Raw genomic sequence first — 24,332 nt, forward strand, 5'->3', positions numbered from 1 at the left:
TTCTGACCAGCGTTTGAGAATGCCCTGGATCAGGACTCAGAGAGTGTGGACTTCCTTTATTTCTGACCCCATAACCAGGATGAATGCTCTTTTATAGCTGGTGATTACATCTCCTACAACTCCACTGTCGAGCTCAGCTGTAGTTTAGTGTATTATTGTCAAGTCAAAAAGCCCAGCCCCTGCACCAAGTCCTCACCTCCACTCCTGAGCCCTGTCTCCTCTCACCTCTACTCCCTCCTCTTCCTCTTCACCGCTCCTCCCCTCTCCTCCCCTTCCCTTTTTTTATGAGTTGATGAGGTTATTTTGAGGCTGGCCAGTAGATGACAACAAGAAAAAAAAAAATCAGGTAACCAGGTATGTCTCTGGAATCATTTAATTAGGCCCAGGCGCACAAACACAAACAGAACCAAACGAAGGAATGTGAGAGGAAACACAGAGACACTACTGGTGAGGACATTTACCTTTAAAATTAGTTTTAAGTTTAAAGGAAATAGTTAATGAATTCAATGTAACTTTGAAAATGCCAAAATAGAGCTAAGTTGAATAACTAAATTGTTTATTTATAAAGTAGTAAATCTGATTTATAGTAAATGATGTAAATTCTAAGTTAAAGTAGCTCTAGTTAAAAATATATATGTTATTTAGCAATAAAAAAACTATGTGTTTATTTATTAAAATTTGTTTTGAAATAATAAAATATTACTTTTCATGTAGTAATTTAAAACTGTATAAAAAGCAGGTTATATTTAGGATTAAAAATGTATTTGTAAAATGATAGATTGGTTAAAATTATAGCTATTTAAGTTCATGTACAAAATGTATACTAAATATTATAAATAAATACAACATATATATATATATATATATATATATATATATATATATATATATATATATATAAAGTGAAGTGTATTAATTAAAATTTAAATAGATTGTATAACTAATGAAATTGTAAAATGTAAATTTAATTTCATTGCACATTTGTTTACTTTGAAGGATTTCATACTACTACTACTACTACTACTACAAGAATCAAATTATTTCAATAAAAACTTCAAGCCGAGTTGAGCCTTGTGTCTGTTTCCCTGTTTTTTTGGGGTTTTTTTTCCAAGTTGGACCTGCATTCCGAAAGTAAACACTAAGTCGAAAACCAAGCGTTCAAGCACAAAGTGGAAAAAGGAAAAAGCTTAATCCAAGTGCTAAGGAGAACGCAAGAGGAAACATGGCTGAAGACAAGTCAATCAAACAGCTCAAAAAAAGAGCGCACTATTGCAAAAAGCCTCTTCACAAGACAAGCTAACATGGTCACAAGAGACTTGGACAGTGTGGTGCAAGAAGAGATATTGGATGAATTCAATAAACTATCTGAACGACTCACTGAACTTTTTGAATCTAATGACAATTACTTGGCTGCATTACTATGTGATGAAGTAAAAGAGGAAGACCCACAATTGTTTGAACAACAGGAAGAGATTGAAAAAACAGCCAAAGAAGCTGAATGAAAATTCAAACTCCTAAGAGAGACTGTGCAAGCAACCTTGTGGTCAAAATATGGGAAGATTGAAGTCCAAACATCAATCTTGGAAGCTGAAGAGATTGGAGAAAGGACATGTGATTTACCTATTCTCAGTATAAATGTGGAGAGTTATGGTGTTCATATGGATATTTTGGAGAAAAGACTCAAAGACACCACTGATTCAATGCTGACCTGGGAAAGATGGATTCCTGGAGAGGAGCGGAGGACTCTCAATGACAGAATTGCTGCATTAAAAACTCTGAAACTCAAACTTGAGCTAAGGAAGGCAGAGTTTGTGACTGCAAGGCGGGTTGCAGAGCAGACTGGGGAAGCAGCTACTGGTTTTAATGGGGGACCTGCAACACCTACTCCAGTAGTCCCAATCATGAAGATAAAGCCCACTTCACTGCCAAAATTCAGTGGAGACAAAAGAGACTTTTATAGATGGAAGAAGGACTGGGAAAATCTACAAAAGCAGGGTGAACCAACGGGGTCAGCTGAAGTCAGAAAAATCCAACTGCTAGACAGTGTGGAAGACAAACTTTTAAAGACCTGAGACTGTCATCTTACTCATCTTCTGAGGACATGTTCAGAGTGCTGGAAAACGGATATGGAAACAAATCAGCAATAGCTATTGAGATCCTTGAAGACCTTGATAAATTACCACCTGTGCGAGGAAATCAACCACGCAAAGTGATTGAGCTGATTCAAGCAGTGGAGAAAGCCCTTGCTGACCTGACAGATCTGAACAATGTTGGCGCAATTAAAAATCCACTTGTTGGGGGGTGGGCCGGCCTGGTCGAGGGGCGACCACATGCGGAGCCCTGGGGGTGGCCCCCGCACCCGCCTTGGGGGGCATGAGTGTGGCTTGGCCTGCTCCCACTTCAGTGGGGATCTGAGGCAAAATGCCAACACACACTTAACAAATTTTCAATACTCAAATTAAATAGCAATAATACAGGTCAACATTAAATCATCCGCATAGCCTGTCTATCCCCCCCGGCACACATACATACACACGCGTATACACACACATACACACACACATACACACACGCACGCATATACACACACACACACACACACACACAGACACACAGACACGCACATAAGGTTCACACTGTCACCAACCCCTGTCATCTTTGTTCCTATTTGTATGTAATGTTCAGTCGTAATGTCTGTCTTGTATCTTGTATGTCATTTGGTTCCTATTTGTTGTAATCTATGTAGTTTGCAAATAAAAATTATAAAAATAATATAAAAAAAAAAAAATCCACTTGTTATAAAAACAATTGAGAGTAAGATCCCCAACTTTGTGAAGCGTGACTAGCTCAGTTTCATGTTAGACCCCAGTAATGGAGTGGAATCTGATAACCACTTTGAAATGCTTCTCACATTCTTGAAAAAACAAGAGGGTGTACTAGAAAGGCTGGAACAACTCAGAGTTGTGGACAAAGCAGACTATACTACACGAAGACAAGAAAAGAAATATGCTACCACCAAAACTACAGAAAAAACTTGAGAGAACATGTGCCGTATGTGGTGAAGGAAAACATTTCAACAAGCTTTTCCTCTGTAGAAAGTTCAAATCACTGAGTGTTCCAGAGAAAAAGGTCACTCTGAGAAGACTTGGTGCAGGGGCTGGGCTTTTTGACTTGACAATTATTGAATTGTCTTTTATGTCTATTGTATGTCTGACACTGCTGCACAACTATTTCTCTCTGGGACAATAAGAAAGTAGAAAGTTGAGGTTGAGTGTGGAGTGAATGAATAATGGTCTGTGAAGCGTCTCTGGCTGTCCAGAAAACCGCTGTGTAAAACTGATGCATTATTATGATTATTAAAGCTCACAAGAGTCAGTCTGGTGTAATATGGACCTTTAAAGTTAAATGAAGTGTTTTGAGCAGCTTTACTGTCACAAGAGTTTGATGCACTGATGCTGATGGGAGATTTAAAAGCAGAGATGAAATGGAGTCTTGGGCCAGCTCCAGTTCCACAGTATATGTACACACTTCTGAACACTCTGACTGTACACACCACTACAGACCACACAGACTTAAGTCTTGACATATAAACTTTGGATTTGGGAGCATAAATGTAAAAAAAATGAAGTGGTACCTGAACAGTTTTTGTTTAGTGTCTTCATCTAACCTGGCTCAGATTTGTGTAGCTGTCTGAATTAAGTTGTACACATGAATCTGTAATGACTCTAACGCAAAGTGGAACCACTGACCAGAACATTCAAACAAATACACTTCAGCCTATGAGAGTGAAGTAACAGCGAAACAAGCCAAAAAGTCAAACTATTGTTAAATCTTCCCTTTCTACACATACACAATGCACCTTCAGCACGTTTTTCACAGACTAAATAGTCTGTATTTTCAAAATAGGCTAAAGTACATCTGTTAGTGTCACTATGTTCACTTTGGTTCATTTGGTGCTGCCTTTTGCCTGAACCACAGGGCTGCTCTGTGATTGGTCAGTTCTATCAGGACCATCACAAGTGAACGCTTCAACTGGAGCCTCACAAGATGGAGAATTCATCTTGCTGGTTACTCTAAAATTTCAAATAACCTTGCCTTTGCTTAACCATCATGTGCTTGTCCTCCCCCAGACTCCTCCCCCAGCCCCGTGAAGAGCTCCCCAGACTCCTCCCCCCTCACCTCGCCCCGGCAGAGACGTGACTCGGATCGGTACTGCCAGCTGTGCAACGCCTGGTTCAACAACCCGGGCATGGCCCAGCAGCACTACGACGGCAAGAAGCACAACAAGAATGCAGCCCGCGCAGACCTGCTCGAGCAGCTGGGCCAGACCCTGGACGTGGGACAGATGAAGGGTGAGCTCACTGCGGGACTTATCCACATACTGTACACAGTACAGGGGTTGGGAGAGCCACATTGGTCTGGGGTTGGGAGTAGGGATGGGCATGATTCATCGATTAATCGATAATTGATCGTTAAGAATTTCATCGATTACCTTAATTTTAAAACCGAATGTAGGTTGCTGTGTGTAGTGTGACCAAACAGGTGTGTACATGTGTCTCTCTGCATCAGAAGGAGCAAGACACAAACAGTGGGTCAGTCTGCAATGTACTGAAGCACAAATGTGTATTTAACGATGATTTGTACAAGAAATTCCACACTTTCTGTTGCGTTCAGGACAAGTGTGAGTCCATGTGCACAGTGTATAAAGCAGCACATATGTTTCTGTGTCCAGTGGGAAAAAGTTTTGCCAGTTGAGAGTCGCGCAATGTCGATGACGAGTCCCCACCTCCCACCTCCCATATGGTGTCCTGGTTTTGACAAACACAAATCTGGTCACACTAACCTGTATTCCACTGAGTCATGTCTTTTAATCAAACAGAAATTGACCACATCAGCGACACAAGAGCTGTAGTTTTATCTTCGCTTAGTTTATGCAAATTAGCGATGTGGTTTTAAGTTTTGTTTCTGTGAGAGTTGAACAAAACTGAATTAAACACATTATAATGTCAAACGGGCTGATGTGGCTCTAGAGTCGTTACAGTTTATATGTCGTAAAGTTGAATTTATTTCTGCAGATTAGTAGTGCAGATAGTAATAATAATGATGATCATTTTAATATAAAAACGTTAATGATTAATCGATAATCGATCGTTAATTCTTCCGACGATCGATTAAGAAAATTTCATTGAATGTCCATCCCTAGTTGGGAGAGCCACGCTGGTCTGGGGTTGGGAGAGCCACATTGGTATTGTTTGGGAGAGCCATGCTGGTCTGGCAGAGCCACTCTGGTTTTGGAGAGCCACGTTGTTCTGGGGTTGGGAGAGCCACGTTGTTCTGGGTTTCCATGCTTCTAGGCGACATTACCCAGCGCTCATTTCCTCCAGACTGAGCCAAACTTCTTTGAGACATATGTGGTGTCATCTGGTTCTTTGTATGAAATGACACAAAGCAGATCATTTGACATCGTGACTGTAAAATGAAATATTCCTCTCAAACAGCAGAGGAATAGAAATGGGACGTGTGACTTCTGTTCCACATTCATAAAGCAGCAGGTTTTCACTGACCGACTTAAACGCCTCTAAACATTGATCCATTTATCGGTGCACAAAGCCCCCACCACCTACAACCACCTACAAACACTACATATCAGATCTGTGGAGAGGTGAACCTGCCAACTGTAAAAATGTATTTGTCATTTGTTCTTCCATTAAAAACACATATGGAATAAATGCATGACAGACGCGTTTAATGCCCTTCTCTCTGTGTCTGGGTCTGTGTATGCATGTTCTCTCTGCGTCTGGGTCTGTGTATGCATGTTCTCTCTCTGTCTGGGTCGGTCATGTGTCTGGGTCTGTGTGTGTTCTCTCTGTGTCTGGGTCGTGTGTGTGCGTGTTCTCTCTGTGTCTGGGTCAGTGTGTGCGTGTTCTCTCTGTGTCTGGGTCAGTGTGTGCGTGTTCTCTCTGTGTCTGGGTCAGTGTGTGCGTGTTCTCTCTGTGTCTGGGTCGGTGTGTGCGTGTTCTCTCTGTCTGGGTCGGAGTGTGCGTGTTCTCTCTGTGTCTGGGTCAGTGTGTGCGTGTTCTCTCTGTGTCTGGGTCAGTGTGTGCGTGTTCTCTCTGTGTCTGGGTCAGTGTGTGCGTGTTCTGTCTCTGTGTCTGGTCTGGTGTGTGCATGTTCTCTCTCTGTCTGGGTCTGTGTGTGCGTGTTCTCTCTCTGTGTCTGGGTCAGTGTGTGCGTGTTCTCTCTGTGTCTGGGTCAGTGTGTGCAGTGTTCTCTCTGTGTCTGGGTCAGTGTGTGCGTGTTCTCTCTGTGTCTGGGTGGTGTGTGCACGTTCTCCCTGTTAAACTTGAACTTCTTGGGTTCTTTTTAAAGACGATACAGTGAAGTGTATTGTCCTTGTTGACATCTTCAGAAGTGTCCCTGGTGTTGGTGGTGATGTGTCGTATATCAGCTGTTGTTACTTCCTGTGGGCGTGGTCAGCTGTTGTTACTTCCTGTAGGCGTGGTCAGCCTGATGGACCTGCAGGTCGCTCAGACTGACCACGCCTCCCATCGCCTGGTGTTCTCTGGAGGAGGGTGTCCCAGGTGTGTGAAAGGAACGTCACATTCAAACGCTGGATCAAGGAGGCCATTGAAATCAGGAAACAAGGCACTGACAGTATTAACTGATGACAGAGCGTTCAGGTTGACCACGCCTACAGGAAGTAACAACAGCTGATATACGACACATCACCACCAACACCAGGGACACTTCTGAAGATGCAGCAGCAGCCAAAACTTGTCAACAAAGTAAATACACTTTATTATATTGTCCTTAAAAAGAACAATACAATAAAGTGCATAAGAAGACAAAATGAACATCTATGGCTTAATGTTCTTCCTGTGTCTGTCTGTGTGTGCATGTTCTCCATGTGTCTGGGTGGGTTTTCTCTGGGTTCTATCAACCCAAAACATGCACCACAGATCTAAACCTCCACATAAAGTCCTGACCAAGTCTAGATCAAGATCTGGAGGTGTTTCCACTGCGCTGACACAGCGCCTCAAAGGACGTCTTAACTTCCGTACCTTAACTTACCTTAAAAGGGCCCATATTATGGTATTTTTGGATCAGTGTTTTAATGTTGTTTCCTCATCACAAACATACCTGGAGTTGTGTTTTGTTTCATTCACATGTTTAAGACACAAACCCTGCATATTTAGGCTGAGCTTTTCTCTCAAACAAAAACACACTTTGTTGTGTTTTTAAACTCCATACACCTTCAATAGAATCATTTGGGTAATTTCAGACCAAGAACTGCCAATCTCTACTGAACTGAAGCTAAAAGGGAGTTCTTAACTTGAAAGCTGACACTTCATGACAACACATGACCCCCCCCCCTTTTTGCAGAGTCAAGCTCCGATAGACGGTTTTACGTAGGACCGCTCGTGTGTCCTGTTTCCCCCAACATCTGAACGGTTTCCCAGCTAGTACGTTCGAGGGTGCACTTACCAGAAGCAGCCTCCGCACCGTTCTGTGGTTCGGGGGCCAAACCGAGGCACTTCCTGATTGTGCTTTAAATAGCGCATAGTGGGGGGACGTGATCGTGGACGCGGCCATTCTGGTCTATTTGGGGTATTATTTTGGGTTTTTGAGTTATTTAATGGAATTTATGTTAACCTTATGATTGGTTCTTTAAGTTATTTTTATTATGTTTATTTCCAAATTGATTTGTGTTCATCAATACAATTTGCTTATGTTAATTCCTTTAAAACCCCATTTTTCATTAATTGGTTAGCCCGGGGGGAGGGGCTAAGGGGTATAAGAGGAGGGAGCTCCAGTCATTTGGGAGTCTGTTTTTGGCCTGACTACGTGGGTGCTGCTACTGTAAATGTGATTATTGTAAATATTGTTGTAAATACTTCTTTTTTTGTTGAACTCTATCACCTCATTGTTCCTCTGTAAATATTCCACTCTGCACTTTGGGCTGTGGTGTGAATAAAAAAACACTTAAGTGAAGTTTTTCGACTGAGCCATCTTTTTTTTTTACATTTCAGACGAACCCGTGACAGTCACTCAAATATGTGTGAATGAAACTAAACTCTAGTTATGTTTTTGACAAAGCAACAACATTCTGAGACGACTTAAAACTCACTAGTCCATTTTGCGTAATATCTGACCTTCGTGGAGACTCTAAAATAGGGACAAAGCTGCGAAATCAAACGCCAACATCACTCTTTACGATACAAAACTTTACTCGTACGGACCACTTTTACCTCTATAAAAACAAGTTATTTTCCAACATTTAAGCGGTTTGTTGTACTCATAATTGCCTCTCCTTAATCTCAGTGCTGTGTCAGAGCTGCTCTTCGGGCCCTCCCCGTGGACTCCTGTAGCGTTGTCACAAGCTGTTAATTTTACAAGCTCCGCTCCTGTCTCCCGGTCGCAAAATGTCGATAACAATTATACGATATTAGTGAAGGAATGCAGAGGAGAGGCGGGGAGGGAGGGAGCGGGCGGACAGAAGAGCACTCGGGCCCCGGGGTGCTGCTGCGGGAGGGCATCTGAGCGTGACGGGAAGCGGTGCCAGACCTGCCCCGAGCCGTGCCAGTGGTTGCCCAAGCGGAAAAGCTGAAAGTGTGAGAGAGATAGAGCGGGAATCGTTAGGGTTGGATTGTAAATGGTGGCAGTGCAGAGAACTGGTGTTCAATGAGCCGTGAGAAGTTACGGTGGCCCACGTAGGACATTTTGCTATATATTTTTTCATTACTGTTATGATTTTTGCTTTGAGTCATAGTTGAAATGATTAGAGGCGACTAGTACCAGTAGTGTTGTAGTCAAGACTGGACTAATCTTGACCAAGACCAGTCCAAGACCAGAGTCCCAAGACCAGGACAAGACCAAGACCTCTGACTGTCAAGACCAGGACGAGAATGAGACCACAGCCCCTCGAGACCAAATCAAGACCCTCTTTGCCATTTTGAACATGTATTTGTATTTTACAGTTATTTTGGCACATGTATATCCAATGTTGGGAAGGTTACTTTTAAATGTATTCCCCTACAGATTACAGATTACATACCCCAAAGTGTAGTTTCTAACCTAATCCATTAAATTAAAGTGAGTAATCTGAATACTTTGGATTATTTAATATTCTCATGCTTTTTCAAACTACATGAACGTACCAACCACATCCTGCAAATCCTCCATACAGTTGTTTGTTGTAGAGAAGCAATGACTAGGATCTTAATATAAGATGTTTTATCTGCTAAAAGAAAATAAAAAGCCCAGTCTTTCCTTAACCGTATTTAAAAATATTATTGATAGAGAAATGATTTTTATGAGATCACTGCTGCCTTAAAGTATGTCCACCTACTGTTAGTGTTTGTTTATTCCTGGTTTTAGTCCTGGTTTAGCCCAAAATGGGAAAACGGGAAAATACCGCCCTGTAATCCATTTATTTCAACAAAGTAACTGTAATCTAATTACCACTCATTGAAACAGTAACTGTAACTGAATACAGTTACTCATAATTTGTACTCTGATTCCGTAATGCTTGTACATGTAATCTGTTACTCCCCAACAGTTTATATCAATGTTTTTATAAATCTATCTCCATTTGATCTGATTAATATTATTATAGGCTTAAAAGCCAAACAAACTGTGCTGCTTTCTGTGCCCTTTTTTTTAGACCTTCACCCACAGTTTGAGAACCCCTTCTTTAAGAGAACTTCCACTGGCACTTTACACAAAACTGATTCAAAGTGAATAAAGTGGGTAGGATTTTTATTTGTCTGTGGGCTCCAGATGAGCGCACAGGCTGCAGTGAGCACCCTGCCTGCTCCTTCTATTTTTAAGTTTATTGCCAACAGTAGCGGCCGTAACGAAATATGATCACACTCAACGAGTGTCAGACCTCGAGTCCGAGACAAGACTGTGTCCAAGCACCTGCAAGACCGAGACAAGACCGTGTCCAAGCACCTGCAAGACCGAGACAAGACCGTGTCCAAGCACCTGCAAGACCCAGACAAGACCGTGTCCAAGCACCTGCAAGACCCAGACAAGACCGTGTCCAAGCACCTGCAAGACCCCGAGACAAGACCGTGTCCAAGCACCTGCAAGACCCCGAGACAAGACCGTGTCCAAATGCGCTTGAGTCCAAGACGAGATGAAGACTGCAAAAAAAAAAACGGTCTCAAGGTCAGTCTCCAGACCAAGACCGGTCTCAAATACTACAACACTAAGTACCAGTGCCAGAACATAACAAAGTAAAAGTAGTAAAGTACTGTACTTAAGTGTAAATTTGTAGTATCTGTACTTTACTTTAAAGGTGCATTGTGCATTTTTTCCTGGTGGAGGGTCTGTCACCTGCTTTGTGTCTATGGAGATGTTATTGCTCTGGAATGTTCCACAGTGTGACATTAGACAGCTCTACTTTACATTTATTAAATTACAGGTGGTTTTATAGCTCAAAAATACCTACAAAATCTCTCCATGAAGATAGAAAGGCTTAATGCCATACTGTGAAACATTCCAGACATACTGTAGCACTGACATTTCCACGGAGAAAAGCCTTGGACAGACCTTCCACCAGAAAAGTGACCTAATGCAACTTTAAGTACTGGATATGTTTTACTTTCTACTCCACTGAAGACTAAAAGTATTTTTTATGATGGTTTAAGACCAGATGAAAAGGACTGGGTGGGTTTATTTTTAACACATTCATAAACCAGTGTCTAAACTTGTTCTGTGATCCAATGACCCGCGCCCGGCCCAGGCCATAATGTGTGGGGATGTGACAGAGCTGCTAGAAACACAAACCTTCACATCATTTCATAACAATAATCTAGCTTTGGGTCTATGTAGAACCGTTAAAAAACAGACAGAAGACACACAAAAAAAAACTTAATATAACATTCATTTCATATTGTCACCAAACATAAAGCTTTTGTCACTTAGATTTACTCAAGTAAGAGTACTGTTACTTCAAACTAAGTAATAAATACTAAGTATTTATACTAAGTCATGTAGGTGTAAAAGTATGTACTGTATTTTCCGGGTCATTAGCCGCGCTCTTAAGCCTCTAACCGCATCAAAAAATGACTCTGCGCCTCGTAATCCAGAGCACCTCATACACGAATCCACTCGGGTGTCCCAGCACGACTTCAGTAAACTACAAATCCACACCACCCACAGAACACACAAACACACACGGAGCAGACAGTGACCGCACAGCGAAACACACCCACAGACACACTCATCACTCCACACCGACGAGGAACGGAAGGGAAGAACAAACCGAAAAAGCGAGTGCAATGTGCCACTTCTAGACACAACTGAACAACTGAGTCACTGTGAACACGCCGACAATCTGTTGGTCCCAGACACACCCTCCCTACACGCCACAACTGAACAAAGCCCAGAGTCACCGTGAACGAACAAACAAACAAAACCACTCACCCATCACACTGTTGGGTTTCATTTAAAGTCCAGTGCGGTTTATTTGTGAAAAAAGTTTGAAAATAGACCATTTAATGACAGTGCGCCTTATAATCCAGAGCGACTAATCATCTGTAAAATACGGTAGTCCAAAAACTACACAGAGAAGTACCATTTCTTTAAAAAGTTCAAGTAAATGTAACTCTTGCATACCTCTTATATATAGCTGAGATTTTATATTTTATTACTTATTTTTCTATTTTATTTTGACTTGCACATTTACATTTGTTGAATTATGTCTTATTTCACGCCTGTCTCTTGCTACTTATTTAGAATTTATTATTATCATTTATATTTTTTACTCTTTTTTTATTATATTACATTGTGACATGTGAGCTCCTGTGTTCAAATCATTTCCTTTGTGCACCAGTAAAGTTTGTCTAAGTCTAAGTCTGAGTTCCACCTTTGGACAATGTTTTTGTGGGCAGAAAATGCGCCCTTATCTTTCAGAGCAGAATTTATTGAACAGTTTTTTTTCATCTATTACACATTTTATCAGTTTAACTCAAATAAATGTGTGTATTATTCCTGCCCAGCCCCGATCCGTCCTGTACTGTGTATAATGTCTGTGTACAGGTCGATTACATTAGCGCTGCCTTTAAATAAAAGCACATTTGTCACATGTAGGTGTTAAGTGTTTATCTATGCACAGTTATCTTATGTAACACACCTGCTGCTCTGCTCTTCACGTACACACACTGGGCATTTAAGGACATTACATCACAATTAAATGTCTTTATTATTATTATTTTTTTTTTTTTTACTAAATATTATATCTCTTGAATTGGGGTGGAATGAATTTTATCTCTTGAGGTATTATGGAAAACCAATTTTTTGTAGCTTTGCACCATGTTATAAGGTTGCGTCCTCATCAAAAACCTGCCTGGAGAGGGTTTCGATCTCGTCCGTGCATGTTTGAGTAATCTAGCGTTCTTTCACTGGCCATATCCAAAGCTCCGCCCACAATCTTAGGCCAACAATCCAGTTTCCGGGACTAAAACTGCGATGCCGGACTTTTGTGCCGCATACGGACTGAATCGGGGCTGAAGCAGGACTGAACCAGGTCTAAACCAGGACTGCACAAGGACTAAACCAGTCTCAGTCCTGCTCTCAGTCTTGGTCCTGGTCTCAGTTCTGATCACCCAACAGTCTACACAGGCACACCTCCAGGCCCGTCCTGACACTTAGTCCTGGTTCAGTCCTGGTTTAGACCTGTTTTACTCCTGGTTTTCTGGGTCCTGGTTTAGACCTGGTTTAGTCCTGGTTTAGTCCTGGTTTGGTCCTGGTTCGGTCCTGGTTTGGTCCTGGTTTGGTCCTGGTTCGGTCCTGGTTCGGTCCGTATTTGGCGCAAAAGTCCAGCATTGCAGTTTAAGCCACGGAAACGGGAAATGGTTGTTATGTTTTTTTTTGTTTTTTTTTCCATTATTAATTTAAACACTAAATGGAAAACTGAAAAAAACAAATCGTTATCCATTTTTTCATTTTGGTTTTGGAGACAAATAATGAAGAAATTTTGTGTTTTGTTTTCTTATTTTTGGTTTTGTTCTGAAAAACGATGCAAAGTGTAGTAGTTTGATTCGGACACTGATTGTGTAGTGACAGCGCTCTGAAGGGAGAGTGACTTAGTACGGGGAGCTCAGGGAACATGTTAATACGTTGTTTTTGAATATAAAAAACACGGTGATCTAAAGATGTTGTGCGTCAGAGTTCATACCCCATACAAGCGGTTCCCCCGTGTTTCCATTTTCATTATCAATCTTTTGTATCTACCTGATAAAATATTGAGTAAAAAAAATGTAATCTAATGCAATATTTCCCTGACTAATCCATCTCCTCATTTTTCAGTGTCTCTTGGTGAATTGGCAGAGTGCGGTGTGGAGCGTGTCCTCTGGCTGCGGTCCACAGTCAGCAGTTTGTAACACTTGAGAAGCACTTGTGTTAACAGGCCGAGCGCCATCATTAACACTAATCCATGCACGGCCCCACCCCCTTCATTTACCCCAGCGGAACGAGGAGGACGAGGAAGAGGAAGAGGAGGAGGAGGCTCGCTAAAGCAGAATCTTAATGGTGCAAAGACCTTTTTCACAATGGCCAGAAGTGCCCCGTGGAGGTTCGCAGGACTTCAGGTTAATGGTTTTCTGTGGTGAAATGTGTGTAGAAATGTCTCACGCATTTTCCAGCAGCTTCATAAATCTGCCCCATCACCAAATCCTCAACCAACAAGGTCCACAATGGAAAAAAACATTCTAACATGAAGAATTTATCCACAACTATCAAGGGAAGAAAGACGAAAACGTAAAGAAAAACAACAACCACGCATTAGTGACACAAAAAGTGAACAAAACTAAGGGGCCGTCCACACAACAACATTTTTTGGTCAAAATAGAGAAGTTTGCCTTCGTTTTGGCCTTTCGTCCACATGGAGCCGGCGTTTTGGGTGAGCGAAAACAGACTTTTTTGAGAAAGGGTTCCAGAGTGGAGAAATCTGAACGCCGGCGTCACGTTTTTGTGTGGACGAGCAAACCGCAGCTTTTGTGAAACGATGACGTCACGATCCCGTCATCGCCAGGGTCCTCCGATGCAGCGAAGCCTGCAGCCCTCGAACTCACCTCCACAGACCACAAGAGCGTTGCCAAAATGAGACAGGTGTAGCCTACGGAGCCGCTCCTGACGCCCAGCAACCGAGACAAACTGTTAGCACGAATGATAACAACACGCACCACAGATTACGCACACGGATCAATAACAAAGATTATACTGAAATGAATCCACGCATCAGAAACGATCTGCGTCCAGACACGTTGTTTCTGTGTCCACAATCCTTCCTTATCCACACAGCTTGACATATTTGTTTATGTTTTACAGAAACAAAACTTAAAAAACCACATGGCTAATTTACATAAACTGAATCGCTCAAAAAAAACAGCTCGCTATTGTGCACTGATGTGGTTCAGCTTCTGTCGGACTAAAGGACACGACTCAGTGGAATATATGGGTTCTTTCTGTGATTTATGTTTAACTTTTGCAAAACAAAACAGCTATATTTCTGGGATACATCTAAAATTGGCTAAATTACCTTAAAGTCCAAAAAACTGTGATAAGATTTGCATTATTAAATATTGTGAACAGCCCACATACAGGTGTGACACATGTATTACATAGTTTTCACTCAGTGCTCCGTTGTCGTGTGGACTTGAACATTTACTGATCTGGCACGTGTGTGGACGCAAATTTTTTTCATCCCGCAAAGAAAAATATCCAGGAGAGTTGTCGTGTGGACATAGCCTAACATTATGATCATGAATAAAACAAAACTAATAAGACTATGTTTACACTGAAACGAATCCGCGTGTCACCGTATCGGAAACAATCTGCGTCCAGACACGTTGTTTCTGTGTCCACAATCCTTCCTTATCCACACAGCTCTGATGACATATTTGTTTATGTTTTACAGAAACAAAACTTAACCCTCTCAGGCTCAAATTAATTTTTTGTATCAGGAAAAATCTGATATTTGGGGAAAATTATAATATGCGGTAGTAATATACAGTCCTGACTTTTTTATCCTTTGTGAACAAGAAAAGTATTTTGCACTTCTGGCAGGCAGTTTGCGTGTAGTCATTCTTGCTCAGTCTGCATCGTCCACGTTTATCAACATGGATGGGAGAAAAGGCTCCTGAGTAAAAAAGCTCATAAAATATAGATGTGGAGTAAGTAGGTAATTGGTATTTAGCTGTTGCAAATCTGCAACGCCTGCCTGGAGAGGGTTAAAACCACATGGCTCATTTACATAAACGAATCGCTCAAAAAACAGCTCTTTTGTGCACTGATGCGGTTCAGCTTCTGTCAGACTAAAGGACACAACTCAGTGGTATGTGATGTAATGTGTTGTGGTAGTGAATTACTTTGCGGTGCGTAAACCTACATCAGTGTATCTGCCTATCAACATTTTCAGGCGTCCACACGGTGCCGGATCAGATCTGTACTCAGATGAATTTGTGGGAGTTGGCGGCACCAGATCGTTCCGTCTCTAGAGTCGTTTTCAGACGCATTAGTGTGAACGAACACTGCATCCACAATGAAAACCACTCCAATACGAACTAGCGTGGGTGGGGCCTGAAAAATTTGTTAATAAGTAACTTGTTCACTCAGACTGATTCTAGAATTAAAATTAAAAATCTATTTCATGATGTAGATATTTGCAAGACAGAGATTTGTGCAGTTTAAATGCTACAGATGTTTACAGATTACATGTCTAACATTTAAACTACACAAATCTGTCTATGGACATCATGAAATAAATTTTTAATTTGAATTCTAGAGTGAACATTAGTTTTTCTGAGAAGTAGTTCACTAATGCATCGTCGTTGTTCTCCTTTGTTTTCATCTTTCTTCCTTTGATAGTTGTGGATAAATTCTTCATGTTAGAATGTTTATCCTTTGTGGACCTTGTTGGATGAAGATTTGGTGATGGGGCAGATTTATGAAGCTGCTGGAAAATACGTGAGACATTTCTACACACATTTCGCCACAGAAAACCATTAACCTGAAGTCCCACAAACCTACAGCCGTTGTAAAAAAGGCCGATACACCATTAAGTGATCAAGGTTTAGTGATTCAGCTTTAGCGAGCCTCCTCTTCCTATTCCTTCTCCTCCTGGTGGAAAATATGCAAGACATTTCCACAGATATTTTTAACCGGAAGTGACATTTACTTTACATCGCAGCACTTCTAGCCTTTCTGAAAAAGCTCTATTGCATAATGTTTCTGTTATTCCTTAGTCTGGAATGTTTCAGCGTATTAGACCTTTCTATCTTCATGAAGACCAAACCAGACCAAGCTACAGTACAGGGCACATCTGTGGAGAGGTGACCCCGCTCACAGTCAGAATACAACCTTTTCTAGGTATTTTTGAGCTCTAAACCCACCTGCAATTGAATAAATGTGAAGTAGAGCTGTTTCATGTCAAAGTTACACAGTGTAAGTAGTATTAAACTAGTTTCCTGTCCAGCCCAAACCAAACGCTTTACAAACTTTACAAAGACGAGTGGATCTGGAGCTGTGTCCTGTCTCCCTGATTTCAGAGGGTGTGATTGACAGGCAGATTAACCAATCAGAGAGGTGCAGGCTCTGTTCACATCAAAAAAAAAAAAAAAATTTGGGTGTATATTTTATGGATAAAGTGACTTCAAGGTGCATTGTGTAAGACTACGGTCAGACTGCAGCCTGAAGTGACCCAAATCAGATTTTTTGGCCTCTATGTGACCTGTATCTGATCTTTTAATGACAGTGTGAACGACACAGATCAGATTTTTTCAAATGCGACCCAGGACACTTGGATATGTGCTCCTAAAACTGATACATATCTGATCTTTTGACTTCAGTCTGAACGGCCAAGGCACATTCATCCAGTTACACCCTTATCATCAGAAAATAGTCAGAAAATCATGACCTCTTCTATTGGTTTGTCAGCAACATATCTGTTGAACAATTGAATGTATATTTGATGAAAGCAACAGGGAATAATCCCTGGATATCAGGGAAGAATGAGTAAACTTTTGGATGTTTACCAATTAAAAATGGCTGCAACATAAATATTTTTAGTATAATCATGCACAACAGCATTAGCTAAGGCCAGCATTACTTCATTTGTTGGTTTACAAACCCACCAATGCTATATTAAAAGAAACAAAAATCAAATAAAATTGAAATGAAGGTTGTAGAGCTCGAATTACTGAACATTTTGCAAGTTGTTGCCTGAAAATCAGACAATTATTAACCCTGTTACACTTAAGACATTTACCCCAAATCATTATTTCTTCAAATATTTTGCTGTATTTTAAGGGTTTAATATATTTATTACTTTTAATATTTACTTTTTAAAATATTAAAAACTTGAAATACAATTTCATTTGTAACAATTTGTAACACGACCTGAACATGGATTTTCTCACTAGAGGCTCTTCTCACTAGAGGCTCTTCTGACTAGAGGACCTTCTGATAAGACTGACCCCCATGCATCCACCTACACTTTATCACCAATCGACAAATGTACACAAACGTTCTTCTCGTCATATGAAAATTATTAATGAACTCCGTGTCACTATCGCTATCCCTCCACTCTTGGCTACGTCTCTGCTTCCACACGTTCCTTTCAACAGACTGTCCCATAAAACACCACGACCAAAAACCTCGTCCTTCTCCTTCTCAATCTCCTCCTTAAAACAAGTAAGTTGTTCATGTTCTGGCTCCGGTACGAGAGGAACTTTAAAATCTCCAGGTGCTCGATGCTGCGTCCATGTTTGGACAACTTCCGTAAACACAGAGCACGCTCACTGCGGTTGACGTCGTCGTGTCTCCAGTGTCACATGTGGGACACTTTTGGGCCGTTTAACGTTCACACTGGAGTCACATACAAGTCACATTTAATTGGAAATGTGAACGACCTCGCAAAAACATTGGATTTCACAAAAAAATCCAAATTGAGCATTAAGCCCTGCAATCTGAACGTAGCCTAAATGTTCTGATGAAGGGTCCATCACATGTTTTTCTCCATGGAGATGTTATTGCTTGGTCTGGAATGTTCCACAGTATGGCATTAAATCCAAACCAGACTAAGTTTCTGGAAAAATCTGTATTAGTCTTTAGTAACTTGCTTTTGCTTCATATTTTATATAATACAGACTTTTCCACAGCCTCAGATCATTTATCTTCACTAGTTTTGTAGAGTTTTGCTAAGAATCTACAATTTCCACACAAAAAAAAATTCATAATTTTAGAAATATACTTGCACAAATGAAAACAGTCACAGAACAAAACAGCACAAACCAAATACAAATGTTCTGTATAATTTTCTGCTGTTTTGAGGGTTTTTAACATTTTGAGGAGCTGGATGAAATAAAAAATAAAGCTGTTAATATCTTAAGAACCATAATCACACAAATGAAACTTTTTGCAGCACAAAAGAGCACAAATGAAGCACAAACGACTGACTCCATTTTGGGTGTTTTAGAGAATTTTGAAGCTTCCTGGAGGCTGCTGATCCCAATTTGACTTACAAAAGAATCATTAAAATCTGAAAAACTAAAGCAGCACAAACTAAACTTTTTACAGCACAAACCATTGACCGAGTTTTTGTGTAGGTTTGTGTTTGATGGGGGTAAACTTCACGCAGGTTACCACGAAACCAGACGTACTAAACTGGGCTCCCTAAAGTATGCGTATGAAACTAGTATACGAAAAAACTAGACGGACTAAAACTCTCACTAAACCAGGCTTGGAAGAGAAGACGGAGAGGCTGCGGAGGCTTATCGTTCTGCCGCTGCGGTGAAGACGGGTTGAGGGGGATTATCTCGACGGGATAATGGAGACAGTAGGTGGAGAAGAGCTGCTATGTTTACCCTAACACAGTTCCATAAAACATCTCAGTGAAAAATGCATGATAAATTATTCATACACAGATGCATATGGTTGTTTGCGCTTCTCAGAAAAAAAAAAGCTCCAAACCAGTCCAGGCCATTAGTTCCACAGAATATAGAACACAAGCTTGGAAAAAATGGACAAAAATACACAAGTGTATAGGACGGTTCACAGACTGTCCCATGTGTTATAGTGCAGACGTTTCACTGATAAAAAAAACAAGAGGGAGCTTCTGTGTGGAGAAGAGCGAGATGTGGTGGAGAATACAGAATGTAACAAAGCACAAAACTGGGTCAGAATTTTATTAACTCCTTTTCTCTTCATGGAGACTAAACCAGACCAAGTTACAGGTCAGATCTGTGGAGAGGAGACCCCACTCACATGGTTTTCTTGGTATTTTGAGCTGTAAAACCACCTGTAACTTTGGTGTTTGATTTTATATATATATATATATATATATATATATATATATATATATATATATATATATATATATATATATATATATATAATATATATACACATACATACTCCTATTGCTACTCTACTAACTACTGCAACTACTACTACTACTACTACTACTGCTATTGCAACTCTACTAACTACTACTACTACTATTACTATTACTACAACTACTACTACTACTGCTGCTCTAACTACTGCAACTACTACTACTCTACTAACTACTACAACAACTACTACTATTACTACTACTACTGCTCTACTAACTACTACAAACAACTACTACTCCTCCTCCTATTGCTGCTCTACTAATTACTGCAATTACTAGTACTACTATTGCTGCTCTAAATACTACAACAACTACTGCTACTACAACTACTGCTATTGCAACTCTACTAACTACTACTACTACTACTACTACAACTACTCCTATTGCTGCTCTACTAACTAAACTACTACTATTACTACAACAACTACTACTACTATTACTACTACTACTACTGCTCTACTAACTACAACAACAACAACTACTACTCCTCCTCTAACTACAACTACTACTACTGCTACTATTACTACTAGTACTACTACTACTGCTCTACTAACTACTACAACAAAAACTACTACTACTACTACTCCTATTGCTGCTCTACTAATTACTGCAATTACCACTACTACTACTACTGCTCTACTAACTACTACAACAACTACTACAACTACAACTACTCCTATTGCCGCTCTACTAGCTACTGCAACTACTACTACTCTACTAACTACTACTACTCCTATTGCTGCTTTAGTAACTACTACAACTATTACAACTACTACTTTACTAACTGCTATTACTAACTACTGTTAGTATTGCTCCTCTATTAACTACTGCAACTACTACTACTCTACTAATTACTACTTCTACTCCTATTGCTGCTCTACTAATTATTACAACTAGAAGAAGAAAAAGAAGAAGAGTTGACTTAGACACTTCCAAAAAAGTCAATAAATGGTTGCTACTTTCTAAAACAAAACTTTAACAAAACCATCTTTAACAAAATAAATGTAAGGTGGAGCTGTTTAATGTCAAACTGCGGAACATTCCAGACAAAGCAAGGCCATATCCATAGAAACAAGCATTTGACGGACCCTCCAACCAGAAAAGTTACACAGTGCACCTTTAGGATATTGAATGGAGCTGAATGTCCCCTCGGCTTGAATGGGTCTGGACGGAGCAGTTACCTGACACCGGAGCAGAGCCGCACAAAGACATGAATGAAAGAAAGTCTATTTACTGTGGACTTTCATGGTGGAGCTATAAAGATGTGTAACTGTAGATGTTGTGGTTGGACAAAGGTGACCCTAGGACTGAGTGTGTGTATGGGCCTGTATGTGAGCGGGCAGGGGTGCTCTGTTTCACCACACTATTCAGCCCGGGTTATTTCATTCACCGTGCTTTGTGCTCGATGTAGGACGATAATACAGCAGATCTGCTTTTAAAGGTCGTGGAACTTTTCTGGTGGTGGGTCCGGCTTCCTGGAGATGCTTTTCCTATTGTTTTGCTTGGAATGTTTCACAGTATGGCATTAAACCTTTGCCAGACTAAGTTACAGGTGAGATCTGTGGAGAGGCGACCCCACTCACAGTCAGAATGTCTGTTTTTCTAGGTATTTTTGAGCTCTAAATCCACCTGTAATTGAATAAATGTAAAGTAGAGCTGTTTAATGTCACACTGTGGAACATCCAGGACAGAGCAATGACATCTCCATAGAAACAAGAAGGTGACCACTGTTGGGCAAGTGACTTTAAAACAGTAATGTGTTATTTATGACTTGGTACTGTCATTTCAAAGTCATTTGTTACATTACAATATTACTGCATTTAAAATGTGAAACATTACACGACTATTACAGCACTTTTAAGTGACTCTCACCAAAAGAACTGTGAAGATGCTGAACTTTTGCACCATATGTGGACTGAACTAGGACTAAACCAGGACTGAACAGGACTAAACCCGAACTGAACCAAGGACTGAACCAGGATTAAACCAGAACTGAACCAGAACTAAACCAAGACTGAACCAGGACTGAAACAGGACTAAACCAAGGACTGAACCAGGACTAAACCAGGACTGAACCAAGGACTGAACCAGGACTAAACCAGAACTAAACCAGAACTAAACCAGGACTGAACCAGGACTCAACCAGGACTAAACCAGGGACTGAACCAGGAGGACTGAATCGACGACTAAACCAGGTCTAAATCAGAATTAAACCAGGTCTAAACCAGGACTAATCTTGGACTAGAACTTGGAATCTAGGACCGCCCCTGAGTGAACCTTGAACCCGTGGGAACAATTTGTCTGCGAGGCGTGATCGGGCGTCAGCTGTGATTAGCCGGTCCTTTCACCCGCTCGTCTCCAGCGTTTCACCGCTGCTGATATCGCGTAATTTTAGCAAATTTGAAGAAAAACCCCCCACTTCAATCCAGGTTAAAAAAGCTTTGTGACGCATGTTACTCACATTTGTACAGAGTAAAATATTACTATTTTTTTCCTGTAATGCCACATTACTGTGTTACAGCAAAAAGCAATGAATTACAGTAATTTGTTACTTTTATAACACATTATTCCCAACACTGAAGGTGAGGGACCCCTAACTGAAAATTTGCACAGCGCACCTTTAAATATACATACACATTTTTCTGTAGTTTACTCACATAAACATGAAAAAAAATATATTACAAGTTTTTCTTCAGTTAATGTTTTCATATAACAATAAGTCATTTTATGTGTAAAAACTGCCAAAACTGACCATGGGACATTCAAAAAAGAAACATGAAAGAGAGTTTCTTTCTGTTGACATATTAGACATTAAAACTATACAGATTTGGATTTTGGATATCTTATTTAGTATGTGAGTAAACAAGATCTGACTGAAAATTTGCCTAAAAAATTTGACTTGTTTTTTGGAGTTGAATAAATCAAACGTAGAATCAGATATAAAAAAAAAATCCTTCTGTACTTTGAAAACAAACAGAAAATGCAAGTTCACGTTGCTGCTGTGTTGAATAAAAATGTGCACTCTGATGTTCAACTGAAGAAATGAGAAGCTTGAGAAGTTTTCACTGTGGAATAAACATGCACATTTTGCCAAAAAGTTCAGAATTTTCAACTCTTAAATGTGAAACTAGTCTAGACACGTGCCTCTCATAGACACTGCAGGTAAAGAAACAGATCATGGTCATTCAAATATAAAAGAGACAATGTGTAAAAATATTTATAGCACACACACACACACACACACACAAAGTCGAATTGTAAGATACAAAAAAAATCAAGTGTAATTGATCCAACATTCATTGATATCTGAAGAAGGGTTTTACCTGAAACGTCACATTATGATATCATTAAAATAAAAAATAAAAATTGGGAGCTTTAAAGAACTGCAGTACCTATGTCTTTCCTTTTTTTTGGACAATTTTTGTGCAAAAAAGAGCAGCATGCAGTCGCAGCTGTTATTGGATGTGCATGTCTCGATCTACCAGAAATAACATTCAGAACGAAATATGTAATATAAATATGTTCTATTACCTGAGATAAGTTTGTTGCTTCGATGTTGATTCTGCAAAAAAATCTGCACAGTTTCTCAGTCCTGTACACTGTTTTTGTCTCCTTTTTTAAGTGTAAGCCGCCATGTCAATCACACCCTCTGAAATCAGGGAGACAGGACCCAGCTCCAGAACCACAGTTTTGTCAAAGTGTGTGGTTTTGGCTGGACATGTACTTTTTTTTTTTAGGTATGTCACTTTTTGGAAAAGGCACTTGAGCTGTAAATCGAAAGTGCAGCCATAATTGGGAACATGGAGATAGATATGTATTTTGTCATACTGGAAGATTATAACCAAAGGAACTGCATTTCCATGGAAACAAGAAGAAAGAGGCCCTCCTCCAGGTCAAATAAGAGTCAGGTTTGTGGAGATGCAAGCCTGCTTACTGTCAGGAGGCATGTTTTTGTGCAATAAACACTCAAAATGAAAAGCAAAAAATCTAATCTTTAGCTAAAAAGCTCACCTGCTTGTTTCTATGGATATGTCATTGCTCTGCCTGGAATGTTCCACAGTATGACATTAAACAGCTCTACAGTCTCTTGTGGTTCACCTTTCTCAGTCTCGCTGTTCACAGATATTTTTATGTGCAATTTTGCGTGCTTTTTTTAACAGTGTATGAACTCGTATTGTGTATTACGGGCGGGTAGTAATTACACACAGGTGGGTCAGGACTAAACCAGGACTATTCCAGGACTAATCTTGGACTTGAGAGAGAGAACCCCGAGCAGGGTGTCAGTAAAGTGTGATCAGGCAATTGCTGCGCTTACCTCTGTGAGGTGCAGGACTCTCCATCGGTCCTTTCTCCTGCGGTCACCTCCGAGTCCGTCCCGACAGTGAGTCCTGTTTCAGTTCTGGTTTAGTCCTGTTTTAGTCCTAGTTCAGTCTTGGTTTAGTCGTCCTCTTCAGTCCTGGAATCAGTCCTAGTTTAGTCCTAGGTTAGTCCTGGTTTAGTCTTGGTTCAGTCCGTGGTGTATGCAGCACAAAAGTTTGCTTTTAGCCGCTCTGGATTATAAGGCGCACTGTCAATAAATGGTCTATTTTCTAATTTTTTCACAAATAAACCACAGCGGACTTTAAATGAAACCCAACAGTGTGATGGGTGAGTGGTTTTGTTTGTGTGTGGTGTTCATGGTGACTCTGGGCTTTGTTCAGTTGTGGCGTGTAGGGAGGGTGTGTCTGGGACCAACGGATTGTCGGCGTGTTCGCAGTGACTCAGTTGTTCAGTTGTGTCTAGAAGTGGCACATTGCACTCGCTTTTTCGGTTCGTTCCTCCGTTCCGTTCCTCGTCGGCGTGGAGTGATGAGTGTGTCTGTGGGTGTTTTTCGCTGTGCGGTCGCTGTCTGCTCCGTGTGTGTTTGTGTGTTCTGCTGGTGGTGCGGCTT

General features: G+C 40.6%; 1 protein-coding gene across 1 annotated transcript in view; it reads left to right on the forward strand.

Moving 5' to 3' along the window:
- Positions 1-24,332, forward strand: part of zmat4a (zinc finger, matrin-type 4a) — a 301,827-nt gene that overhangs the window by 240,699 nt on the left and 36,796 nt on the right. Inside the window, exon 4 of the mRNA XM_020929269.2 lies at positions 4,131-4,352. Within this exon, the coding sequence (XP_020784928.1) occupies positions 4,131-4,352 (222 nt within the window). The remainder of the gene's footprint in view (positions 1-4,130; positions 4,353-24,332) is intronic.

Source organism: Boleophthalmus pectinirostris, unplaced genomic scaffold (assembly GCF_026225935.1).
Source record: "Boleophthalmus pectinirostris isolate CB_2022bp ecotype Guang Dong unplaced genomic scaffold, ASM2622593v1 HiC_scaffold_4, whole genome shotgun sequence".
In the NCBI taxonomy this organism is placed as follows: domain Eukaryota; kingdom Metazoa; phylum Chordata; class Actinopteri; order Gobiiformes; family Gobiidae; genus Boleophthalmus; species Boleophthalmus pectinirostris.